This window comes from Xyrauchen texanus, chromosome 45, assembly GCF_025860055.1.
Source record: "Xyrauchen texanus isolate HMW12.3.18 chromosome 45, RBS_HiC_50CHRs, whole genome shotgun sequence".
Classification (NCBI taxonomy): Eukaryota; Metazoa; Chordata; class Actinopteri; order Cypriniformes; family Catostomidae; genus Xyrauchen; species Xyrauchen texanus.
Window position 1 is genome coordinate 2,693,029 of NC_068320.1, and position 12,529 is coordinate 2,705,557.

At 37.8% G+C, this 12,529-nt stretch overlaps 1 protein-coding gene across 8 annotated transcripts in view; it reads right to left on the reverse strand.

Annotated features, from left to right (window-relative positions):
* Positions 1-12,529, reverse strand: part of LOC127637316 (TBC1 domain family member 22A-like) — a 227,445-nt gene that overhangs the window by 75,809 nt on the left and 139,107 nt on the right. The window contains exon 11 of one of the 8 annotated variants that reach the window (XM_052118317.1): positions 8,627-8,904. The exons of 5 other annotated variants lie outside the window; for them this stretch is intronic. In XM_052118317.1, coding sequence (XP_051974277.1) covers positions 8,801-8,904 — 104 coding nt within the window. In that variant the 3' untranslated portion in view covers positions 8,627-8,800. 2 more of the 8 variants (XM_052118319.1, XM_052118318.1) reach the window with 2 other exon arrangements.

Below are 12,529 nucleotides of genomic sequence, written 5' to 3' on the forward strand. Positions count from 1 at the left end.
GTAACATTGACATCAAGAGTTTAAAATGGGTACTGCAGTCCAAATAAAAAATATTGGAGAGAGTTGTCCGCCCCTTCTCCCCAGACGAAGTTCATGCAGGTTGCCAGGTTGAGGACATGCAATAGGAACGAGCAAACTGACAATGGCAAGCCTTACACTGTAAGTTGATCAGATAAAGAATATGTTTACAATGTTTTTATTGTTTCCAAATGATAAACCAGCTCATGTGGAACTGTCAATGTTAGCTAGATATATTGCTGGCTTCCATGGCTGCAGCGTGCTGTGTTTGCCCACTAGCTTGTTTCAAATCTGGCAACCTGGGGTGTCGAAACACTATTGGGAAATGAGCAGTGGGAGGGATCACACAGGCCAAAACACAAACAGAAATTCCGGCCCAGAAAAGACATTTCAAAATAGAATATACTGGCTGTAGCATTGTTTTCGGAGAAGCCAGCATTTCAACTATTTAGCATGTTTCCTAAATCTCTAATAACATATTATGCTAATATTATGCTTTAGTACAGTAAATATATTACATATTGCACCTTTAAATTTTGGTATTTGTATAAATATCAGCATTAAGTTCTATTTTTATGAAGAACCTTGTAGCTTCATTACCAAAATTAAACTGTCAAATTAAACAGCCAACCCAGTTACATTTCTGAAGGCATAATTATATCCTGATATATATATCAAGAGATTACTCCTTATCAAACAACCTGTTTCATAAAAAGACCAAACTAAGTATACACTGTAACCCAGTGGTTCTCAATACGAGGGGCGCGTAGAGATCGGAAGGGGGGTGCAAATTGTTTTCAAGATAAAAACAGAGACAGGGCATCTTTTGGGTACTCTGTGTATTTTATTGCTTTTCAAGTAGAAAGTACATAAATGAAAAAAAAAAAAAAACCGTTCTGCATTTATAAAAAAAAAAATTGCATTCCCTCTCCCTTTGCATTTTCTTTTTGATGGGGAGTGGCAGAGCTTAGTCTGTCTTTTATCTAGCTGTCAGTGCAGACACGTTTCAGTCAGAGTCAGAATGTCAGCTGAACGGATTTCATATTGGTAAGAAGTTTATGGATAAGTTCATCATACGTGCAAAAACGAGTTGTTGCAACGATGCGTCATCAGCACCAACCCCTAAGAAGTGTAAAACACGAAAGTATGACATTAGCTTTACATTGGCTGGGACAGATGCTGAACCGCTGCCCCAGTGTGTCAAATGAGCAGATTTGCTGGCAAATGATAGCATGAAGCCATGCAAGTTGAAGCGACATTTAGAAACCAAACACCCAACACTCAAAGACAAACCCTTAGATTTTTTCAAATTAAAGTTATCTTGCCTTGCACAGCAGAAACAGAACATCAGCAAACACACATCAGTGTCTAACAGGTGTCTAGAAGCATCATACTACGTCTAGCAATGAGTTGCTAAATTAGGAAAACCTCACACAATTCCCGAGACGCTAATCTTACCTGCTGCCAAAGATATCTGTCAAGTCATGTTTTGGAGAGAATCTCTAACGACACCGTGAGCCGCCACATATCTGACATGGCAAGTGATGTTAAGGAACAATTGCTAGCTAACATCAAGCAAAGTCAGTACTATTCCCTGCAGCTTGATGAGACAAGTGATGGTGCAGGGCTAGCACAGTTGCTTACCTATGTCAGATATATCAAAAATGGTAATATTGAGGAGAACATTCTTTTCTGTCAGTCTCTTCCAGCACACACAACTGGCGAGGCATTGTTTGAAGTTCTGGATGGTATATACGGGATGCAGGCATGTCATGGGATAAATATGTTGGGATATGCACAGATGGGGCCCGTTCAATGACTGGGAGGGTTAGTGGTCTTGTCATGATAGGGGAGGCTTGGGGGTGCTTTAGTTCCAAAAGGATGAGAAACTCTGCTCTAACCCAAACACTATAACCATTTCTACATCATGCTCATCCACTCCGTATGTAATAATTATATTATCCCGGCACATGTTCTAATCAAAGCAGTGCTGCACAAACACAAAAGCAGGTGTTGTGTGAACATGACCTCTGTACCTGAGCAGTGCATTTGTACCTGAACATCTGAGTGTGCATGAACGCACTGCGCCAATGTCAGCGAGAAGGGACGGACAGCCCACAGCTGCAAGGTCAGATATCCTTTGACCTCTCGCACTGATGTTCGGGGGGCAGATTCCTGCAGGGAACGCCTGTCATGTTGCCAGGCCGCTGTGGGACTTGACAAACATGCCCTAGCTCTATCCTGACAGAGATAAGCCATATGGCGTCCAAAGCAGAACAAACATGTCCATGAACAAAGGTGTCTGGGCGTCAGGGGTCTTCTACGGCAACACATACCACAATCACGTCCGCAGATCTGGGCGCAAATCTTCCCACAAGTGTCATGTTCAAAAGCCCCAGCCTCATTAGTGTTCAAGGAGTAGCATGACCTCTGTTTGGGACACAAGGGTAGTGTAGAATATGATGCGCTTTCCACAAATAGGGTACATAGCAGGGAACAGGTCATTTTTATTTATATTTATTTTATTAAAAAATGGTCAATAAAAGCAGGTGTTTAACCTCAGGTTGTCAAACTAAATATGATCTGTTTTATTATCTATCCACTTTTCATTTTTATTCAAGCCTGTTAACTGCAACACTTGGGACATGTCTAAAACCCTGATTTTGCTATTGTGTTATTTTCTAAGCAATAAAGAATTAAATAAATATAATATTTGAATCCAGTCACTAAAATATGAGAAAACAGATTATGTATTTGTCTTACTGGCATTCTTGTGGCATTCAATGTCTACCCAGACATTGGCATGTGGACTTGTTAGGACATGGTCAATGTTATTCGCTTCACATGAGATTGGTCATAATGTTTTGGCTCATTTGTGTATTTTAAATATTTACATATACTTAAAGTATGTCTCTCTTTTTGGTCAACTTTACATTTACACAGTTGATTTTGGAAGCCAGCAATTTATATTATACACTGCCTGGGCAAAAAAAAAAAGTAGCTGTTTGGATTTAAATAAGCAGACACTTAAGAACCTATGATTGGATCATTATTGCAGTGATTAATATGTTTCAGCTGGCAACATTTCTTTTAACCCTAACTGATGCAGTGCGTAGCTTCTCATTTCTTAAACAATCATGTCAGAAGACGTATCCCATGGCTGTAGAAAAGTGTTTCAGAAGGGGCAATTTATTGGCCTCTATAAAGCAAAGAAAACAACTAAGGAGATTGCTGAAATCACTGGAAACGGGTTAAGAACTCTCCAACGTATTATTAAAACCTGGAAGGATTGTGGTGAACCTTAAGCTTCGTCACTTGAATGATCGTGATCGGAGATCACTAAACGCTTGAAGTCACATCATAAAAATCAACAGTAGAACTCATGGCTATGTTTAATACTCAAAGTAAGAGCATTTCCACATATGGACAATGCAACGAGAATTTACAGGATTGGGACTAAACAGCAGTGTGGCCGCAAGAAGCCACTTGTTAGTTAGACTAACTGAAAAAAACAACTTCAATTTGCTTGGGAGCATAAAGATTGGACTGTGGAGCAATGGAAAAAGGTTATGTGGTCTGACGAGTCCAGATTTACCCTATTCCAAAGCGATGGGTGTGTCAGGGTAAGAAAGGAAGTGCATGAAGAGATGAACCCTTAATGCGTAGTGCCCACTGTACATGCATCTGGAGGCAGTGTTATGATCTGGGGTTGCTTCAATTGATCAGGTCTAGGCTCAGCAATTTTATGCGGCAATAAAATGAAGTCCGCTGACTACCTGAATGTACTGAATGACCAGGTTATCCCATCAATGGAATTTTTCTTCCCTGATGGTACGGGCATATTCCAGGATGACAATGCTTAATAAAGATTAATCGGGTTCAAATTGTGAAAAAGTGATTCAGGGAGCATGAGGAATAATTTTCACTCATGAATTGGCCACAACAGAGTTCTGACCTTAACCCCATTGAAAGTCTTTGGGATGTGGGGTAGAAGACTTTACAGAGTGGTTTGACTATCCTATCATCAATACAAGACATAGGCAAAAATTAATGCAACTCTGGACAGAAATAAATGTTGTCGAAACAATGACATGATGAATGCATGCCATAATCAAAGCTAAAGGTGGTTCAACTAAATATTAGAGTATGACTCTTTTTATTTTGGCCAGAAAGTATATTATATGATGTTAAAGATAATATTTCTCTATATTAGATAATAGTTTATCTAACATATCTAATAGTTATCCTAATGAAAAAAAACATGGCATTTGTGATTAAGGTCGACATATGATGTCCTTAAAAGGGGGGAAATTTGGAAATAATGGGACAGTAATTCATAAGGCCTGATGAAAATGAGTATGGCAGAAACCAACTCTGTGACCGGCAATTACACTCTTCCTAGCTCGCATCTCCATTCTATATAAAGCACAACCCAAACAGAAAGACTGACGTTGGGTGGACAAGGAAGAGGGGCAGCAGTTGGCAACAGCTGCAGGGATAACTGCGCTTTGTCCTTGCACCTTTAACTTCCAATAGTGATGTCTGATTTGTAAACCAATTTTGTCTTCCAAATTAAATTATGAAGGCTTGCAGTGTTTTGTTCCTTTAGTTATCCTCGAAAAGAAGCAAGAAACCAATAACTATTATTGTGACCCTGTCTGCTTAGCATATTGTCCCAGGTGCCAAGTATAAAACGTACTATTGCTATTTGCGTCTAGTCCTACCAAGTCAGCCGGAATGATTTATGCAGTGAACTCAGTACACTGACCGACAAGACTGAATCAAGAGAAGTGATTATCTGATGTGGACAAGAAATCCCCACCCAATTGACTCTATTAAATTAGATTTGATCGAAGTAGATTAACAAAAATGAAGGAGTATTGAGAAATGTGAATGAGTTATTTGGCATCTAAACTTCACACTCAAGAAGATAATTTCTCTTCCAGCAGTTGTCAAGTAATAGAAAAAATGGCAATAATAGTAAGATGCCGATTGCTATTTAAGACTTTGACAGCTCTGCCATTGGCTCTATATTTTCTCAGTTTTATAAATTAAACCGAAAATTGGCAATTTACAAGACTTTTTTGAACCTCTAAAGTCATGGTTAACTGAAATATCGAAACTAGTGATAAATTGGAAGATATTTGGCCTAATTTATTGGCATTGGCTTATAACTTTCCTTGATTGGCCATTTATTGTCACAAGCAATACTTTTAACAGCACAATACCTGGTGTATAGTGTGCAACAGTCTGGTTACGGAAGTAAAAATCCCATTAATTTATCCCATAGACGAACTGATTTTCAACGATAAACCTTTAAAGACAGACCTACCGTGAGCTACGAGGTTGTTCATCAATAGCACATACTTCCGTTGAAGCCATCCGTCTGCATTATTTCAAGTTAATTATTTTAAAAGTGTTTGATAGCAGAATTCACAGCTGAAAAAGTGGGCAGGCGCTGTTGTGCTATTGCTCCTTATTCTAGCAGAGAACCACCACTGTGCAAGTGAAATGTGACCAACTAATAAAACAACTAAGTAACATCATGTGGCAATTATTGTAAAATGCCGACTTTCAATTGCTATTTCAATCTTTAAATTAGCTGAATTTTATAGCCTATCTCTGCCATAAGCTATATTTTTCCAAAGTTGTACAAAATGAACATATACATATACAAGACTTTATTTTTACCTTAAAGTTATGGTTGACTGATATAGCGAAACTAGCCATAATCAGGCTATATTTGGCCTTTTTAATTTATTCACAATTGTTGGAGATTAACTCTAGCAAGCCATATTTTTAACAGTATAAAGCCTGGTGTATCGTATTTTATACTTTAGCCAAGAACCGCCCACGTGCTTGTGAAAGACCAACTACGAACAACTTACATCAAGTTACAATTTAAGCATTCAAGTAAATAAAATTTTGTTCTAGAACAATGTTTAATTATTTGGTCGATGTTCTTTGTCGATGCTCTATTGTTTGTAAGACGTTTCTATGTTCTGACTGTTAACCTGGCTTGAACAATTACTTGAAAACCTTGAATCAATGTTTACTCAATAATAATAATAATAAAAAATGATTGATAATATTGACATTATAATTTAATTTAAAAATAAAGGAGTGTGCTCAACAGCATATTAGTCTTGGCTGTGGTATGACATTTTACTGGTATTGGTGAAAAGGTAGGGCATGGCTAAAATAATAACTTTCCAGAAGTAATCTACCCTAGCAATAGACACTGACAACACACATCCGTCAGGCACTCTAACTGTGTCCATCATCATTACTCATAAAGCAGAAGTTGTTGTTCAGCTGCAAACTGTGGAAGAATAATACAAAAAACAATGAAAAAAGGCAGACGCTGTATGCATGCATTTCAAATATCAACTGTTCCCTTTCATTGGGTTCTTTGCATGGCACTTCCAAATCCCATTTGAATGGCTAATAGAAGACATTATCTGTAATCAAGAGTGACTAAACACAATAAATGTGACATGTGAACACTCTGGAGCCTGACAATGTGAAGGTTACTCAAGAACAAGCCCGAGTGCAAAGACTTCAACTGATAATGCTCATTCACCGGGCTCATTAAACCGATGTTATTGCACTCGTCTTGACAAAAAAGATCACATTGGCTGGATCAAAAACTGCTATTGCTGATGCAAACTGGAGGAATGTCTAAGTTTAGAAGATTTCAGGGCATTAGTAACTTGTTTTTAATGGAGGCAAGAATAAGACAATGCTCCGTATTACAAGTATGAATTTATGATATTAACCATATGAGTTTGAGTTTATGACAATGTTACTCGTGACGATTTTAAGATTACAGCAATGTAACTTAAAAAGGTTACATATAATGAATTTAAGTTTGACAATATAATGTTACAAGTTTAAAACAATGTTACTCGCTACAAGTTTGAGTTTGCACAATGCTACTTACTATGAGTTTATAACAATGTTACATGTTCCAATTTGAGTTTTTGGCAATGTAACAGGTTAAACGTTTATGACAATGTTACTTGTTATGAGTTTGAATTTACAACATTACAAGATTACATTTTTGACACTGTAACTGGCTAAACGTTTACAAATATGTTAATTTTTACAAGTTTAAGTTCACACAATGTTATTGTTATAAATTTTCATAATGCTATTGTTATGAGCTACTCATTAACACTTTAATCTCAGATGAGCCTGTGAAAAAGTCATATTATTAATAGTTACAGTCTACAGTCAACACAAAATAAGTGTCGTTTGAAAGCTCAGAAATTCAACTTTAAAATGCATGTAGGTGATATGACCAAAAGTGAACAAGTACTTTGAAATATGCAGAGAAATCAAAAGTGTTCCATTCTGATAATTTATGAAAATATTTGCACTGTAACTATTTACATTTTTATTGTTTTACTCACAGACATAACTATAGCGAGTAATAGCTAAGTATATGCCTTTGACATTTATGTTTCATGTGAAAAGATGTTGCTTGTATGCTTATAAATAAAACAAAATAAACAGAACATAAATTGTATTAATTAATTTAAAAGGTTTAACACATTTTATTTATTTATTTTTTAAAATCATGATTAACCAGCATAAACACTGGTTAGAAGGGCAGAACATTTGCAATGTGTCCGACCGGACTCATTACACAGACGCACACACAAAAAACATACACAACAGCACTTCAAATGATGGAGAAAGGAGATCTTGAAGCTATTTGTTGTACAAACAAGACCAGATGTGACTTGTGACAGATATCAAGCATTTTTTTTTTTTGCCTAAGTAAGGCACATTTTAATTACCACAGAAGCCCATCAAGTCTTAAATATAGCTGCAAGCAGCGATGACAGCCCATGCACCATGGGTCCATTTCCACTCGGTGGCTTTCGAAAAAAACAAAGCATGATGAACACAGCAACAACTCAATATTAATGTAAACTTGGACCCTAAACATAAAATGTGTGATAAATATATGCTACCATTCCAGTTTGACCACAACTTCATGTAATTAAATTCATTGCCATGACAACACTATTAAAACTATCAAACATCCCTTCAAAATTTTCCATCAGCAGTGTCTAAACAATTTAAGCAACTTGGGTAAATGTAACAGAACTTTTTCAAACTCAGTTGTAAGTGCCACACTTCCTGCTGCCAGTTGGTGGCACTATGACCGTGACCCACAATAGTTAATGTGATTAGCCCCAAGAAAACAAAAAACATACAATTCAATTTTAATCTAAATCACACAATGCATGCAGAAGATATGAGACACTTCCTGTTTGCCTATTTTTTAAATCGCCATGGCAACACCATTTGATATTTCAAAATCTGTTTGCAATTTACCATTTTCGATGTCTTGGCATAATGTTGTCAAAATGTGGTGACAGTCCCATGAATCACCATTCAGAGAATGAATGAATGAATCAATCAATCAATCAATCAATCAATCAATCAATCAATCAATCAATCAATCAATCAATCTATCAATCTATTGTTAGGGATATAACAGTTTTGACCCAGACCAGATATGGAGAAAGAAAACCAGGAGTCAGAAGTTCAATCAAAGAATCCAAAATTTACTGAAGAATAGTTTGCAGTGAAATTGGTACAGCCAGCGGCAAAGTCTCACGAGGAGATCGAAAGCTAACTCATACCTTACACAAAATTTTACATCAATTATACCATTTGCAAGGAGTATATTCTATTATTTCACTCCTGATTGGCTAACAGAGCATAAAGTCACAACATAAAGATAGCTATAGCACATCAAGATTAATCAGCGCAATTGTCGCCCTGGCTCGAGATTTACATCTGAAGTGACCTCGCAGATGGTCTCGGGCGTCTTCGAGTCTGCCTGCTGTGTCTCCCTGGGTTCAAAACCTGGGTAGAAGGTCAAACGCACACACGGAACACTGATAAAGTGTCTCAGTGTTCCCTGCTATCAAAGTAGAACTGCATTTGTTTTTCTGTCAGGCAAGCTGAGAGCACACACACTTTTTCCCAGAAAATCTTATCAAATTTCACAGTCTCAGTTTTCACACACCATTCATAAGCCCACTGCGGTTCAAATTTAGAACAACATATTTACTTCCAAAGGAAGTAAGGGTCAAATTTAATTCACACATTAAATCTCTGGCCATTAGAGGTACCGGACAAGATGGTGAACACAAAAACACATGTTTAAATGTTCTACCCTTCTCCTTTGACTCATACTCTAAGGGCACTGTGAATTTTTTTACAGCATTTTTCTGCTTTTTCACAAACAGCCTCGAAACCCTCACTCAAACTACACAGATCACAGCCGACTTCCTGCCCAATAATTTTTGCCACTCTATCACGCTGGGCAATCAAACTAGACCATCCGTCCATCACATTTGGAATTGCCTTTTCATGGTTTAACGGTATACCACCCAGTTTACAAATCCATGAATAGGCAAACACGGATAAATATTTGGCCCTATCAGCGTCTTTTTTGTTCTGCAGCCAGTCAATCTGCTGCATGACTTTCCAATCAGAATCATACCCCTGACTGACCATTTTCTTAATGAGTTGCGCACATTTCTTTGATTTGAGCTCGTCAGAGCAGAGCTGTTTACAGCGTGTGCCCTCCTCGTTTTGGTCAGAACTACTCAGAAAATTCCCTTTATCAGACATTTTTCTTGGTCACAGTTGAAAATCACTACCGAAAAGATTTTAGCAGCCAATATTTTACGCGGATAAATTAACTATAACAGCAACAATACTGGATTTCTACCAATTTCACCACAACGTATTCTTCACAAACATCCTGGTCACATATACTGATCCATACCAATTAGGGTCACAATTTATTTACTTACTTGGGACCGCTCCTGATGCATCCCTGGCAAAACAATCCCTATTGTATTTTATTTTATTTTATAACTAATATCTGAATCCCTAACTGCCTGATTCACTAAGCTCGGGGATCCCCTATCTGAGCTGGAAGAAATTGAGCAGGTTTACGGTGCCACTGGACCTCCCGTCCAGGGACGCACTTCTGCCGGGGTGGTGCTACACCAATGCCCACCTGAGCCCAATGCCCACCTGAGCACCCCACAGAGCACGTATCACTTGCGCTGTTTGCTGTTTTAACCCGCACTCTGCCGGGGTGGTGCTACACCAATGCCCACCTGAGCCCAATGCCCACCTGAGCCCCCCACAGAGCACTAACAGCTCTCTCAGCGACTTTTCTTCACACGCCTCGCCGGAGTGAAGCTCTCCCGCTCCCCTTCAAAATCTCTTCCAGTCAGACAGCCCTAACACTTAATAAAAGCTTCCTACCTTGTTTGCTGATTTGCCAGAAATGTCACCACGGAGTGATTGCCCGCATCCTCCACCAAACTGTTAGGGGTATAACAGTTTGACCCGGATCAGATAAGGAGAAAGAAAAACCAGGAGTCAAGAAGTTCAATCAAAGAATCCAAAATTTACTGAAGAATAGTTTGCAGTGAAATTGGTAGAGCCAGCGGCAAAGTCTCACGAGGAGATCGAAAGCTAACTCGTACCTTACACAAAATCTTACATCAATTATACCATTTGCAAGGACGTACATTCCATTATTTTACTCCTGATTGGCTAAAAGAACATAAAGTCACAACATATAGAGAGCTATGCGGCCTATCAACATTAATCAGCACACTTGTCGTCAGAGCCCGAGATTTACATTGGAAGTGACCTCGCAGATGATCGCGGGCGTCTTCGAGTCGGCCTGGTGTGCCTTCCTGGGTTCAAAACCTGGGTAGAAGGTCAAACGCACACACAAAACACTGACGAACAACAGTTCTTCTCTGGGCACAGGAGAGCCAGAGCACACATTATCAGGCCATTTAAGCCAAAACAAGAGAGATAAAATTTTCACTCCTCAGGCAGAGGAGAGGGGTAGAAATAACATACCTTTCTTCCCTAAAGAAATAATAAGATAAAAATCACACTTCTACTATTCAGGTAGTATTGCATAGGACTTTAAACCATATACTTAATCATAGAAAAGTAACGATCAAACACAGAACATATGTTTAACATTCTCCCTGCCCCCTCTCATCACAGCTAAGCTTATCCCCAAAGGACCTTCAGACTACGGGCAGGACAGAGAGAGAGACTCTGGAATGTTCCTTAAAAGACACTAGTTAACATTCCAACACACATATGATTCAAAGTATATTTCAGTTATGCATAAGAAAATAGAATTGATTATGTGATCATGCATATAGTTAATTCATCACTTTATTAAAGAAGTTAAGCAACAGAATATAGATAGATATTGATATAAAAGGATATATATATGTATTGATATATCTGAAGAGCCAAGGGATTTTGACCCTCACCCTTCACTATTTATCAATCAATCAATCAATCTATCTATCTATCTATCTATCTATCTATCTATCTATCTATCTATCTATCTATCTATCTATCTATCTATCTATCTATCTATCTATCTATCTATCTATCTATCTATCATATGAACATACTGCCATTTTCAGATTCGTAGCCTAGGGGAGTGCGGGGTACAAACTAAAACTTAATTTGTTTACTTGTTGACATATCAACACTTTGTAGATAAATAAAAAAAAAAAAAAAAAAAAACTTTCGAAGATATCGCCAAAAGTTCATTTTAAAGTATCAAAAGTAAAAATTCAGCTGTTATATGGTCTTGTTACAATGTGCCCCTTTCCAGTAACATTTCACTTTCTTTTTTCAGTGTAGATTGTGAAAAAAAGTACATGCTGTATTCATCAAACAAGACCCCCATATGTGTTATAGACACGTGTGATATTAATGTGAAAAAAAGAAAAATACATAGAACCCTAAGTACATTTACACATATGTAAGAAAACCAAAAAGTGTTAGTTTGTGCCACTTTCTCAAACTGTATTAATAACAATTCAAATTCACATTCACATTTTATTATAAAACTAATGGGGATTTTAATTGAATGTCAGGGATTCTCTGTATGGGTGCAGGTTTTTGTGTCTCAATCTCAGCACGCAGGGTGAAGATTAAACACGAGCTGTGATGTATGGGTTCTGTCTGCAGTGCCATGAATGTTTAGAAGGACACCGTTAATATGCAGATTATACAAACAACTGCTCATATTTGGAAATGTTGCAAATGCTTCAGACTTTTCAAGCATTTGCTTTGCCACAGTCAAACATAAAGGAAAGGGATGGTATTCCCATTATTACATAATACATTTGATAACTTCATCTCTATGTGTGCTATTGTCGGTCATGAGATATTGTATGTGAGGAGTACATAAACCAGCGCTGGTAAAAAGAGTCCGACTGAGTGGTCTAGTGGTAATTAACTCGCCCACTGGATAAGAGGTTAAAGGTTCTTATATGTTTTAATTAACAAAGATTGCATCCACACCTCAGTGGATGTATATATTGAGTGGTGACACATTTGTTTGCATTTTTCTGAGGGATTCAACTGGAAAAGAGCTCACACTCATGAACTCAGTCCCCGCCCATTCTTGACTGAG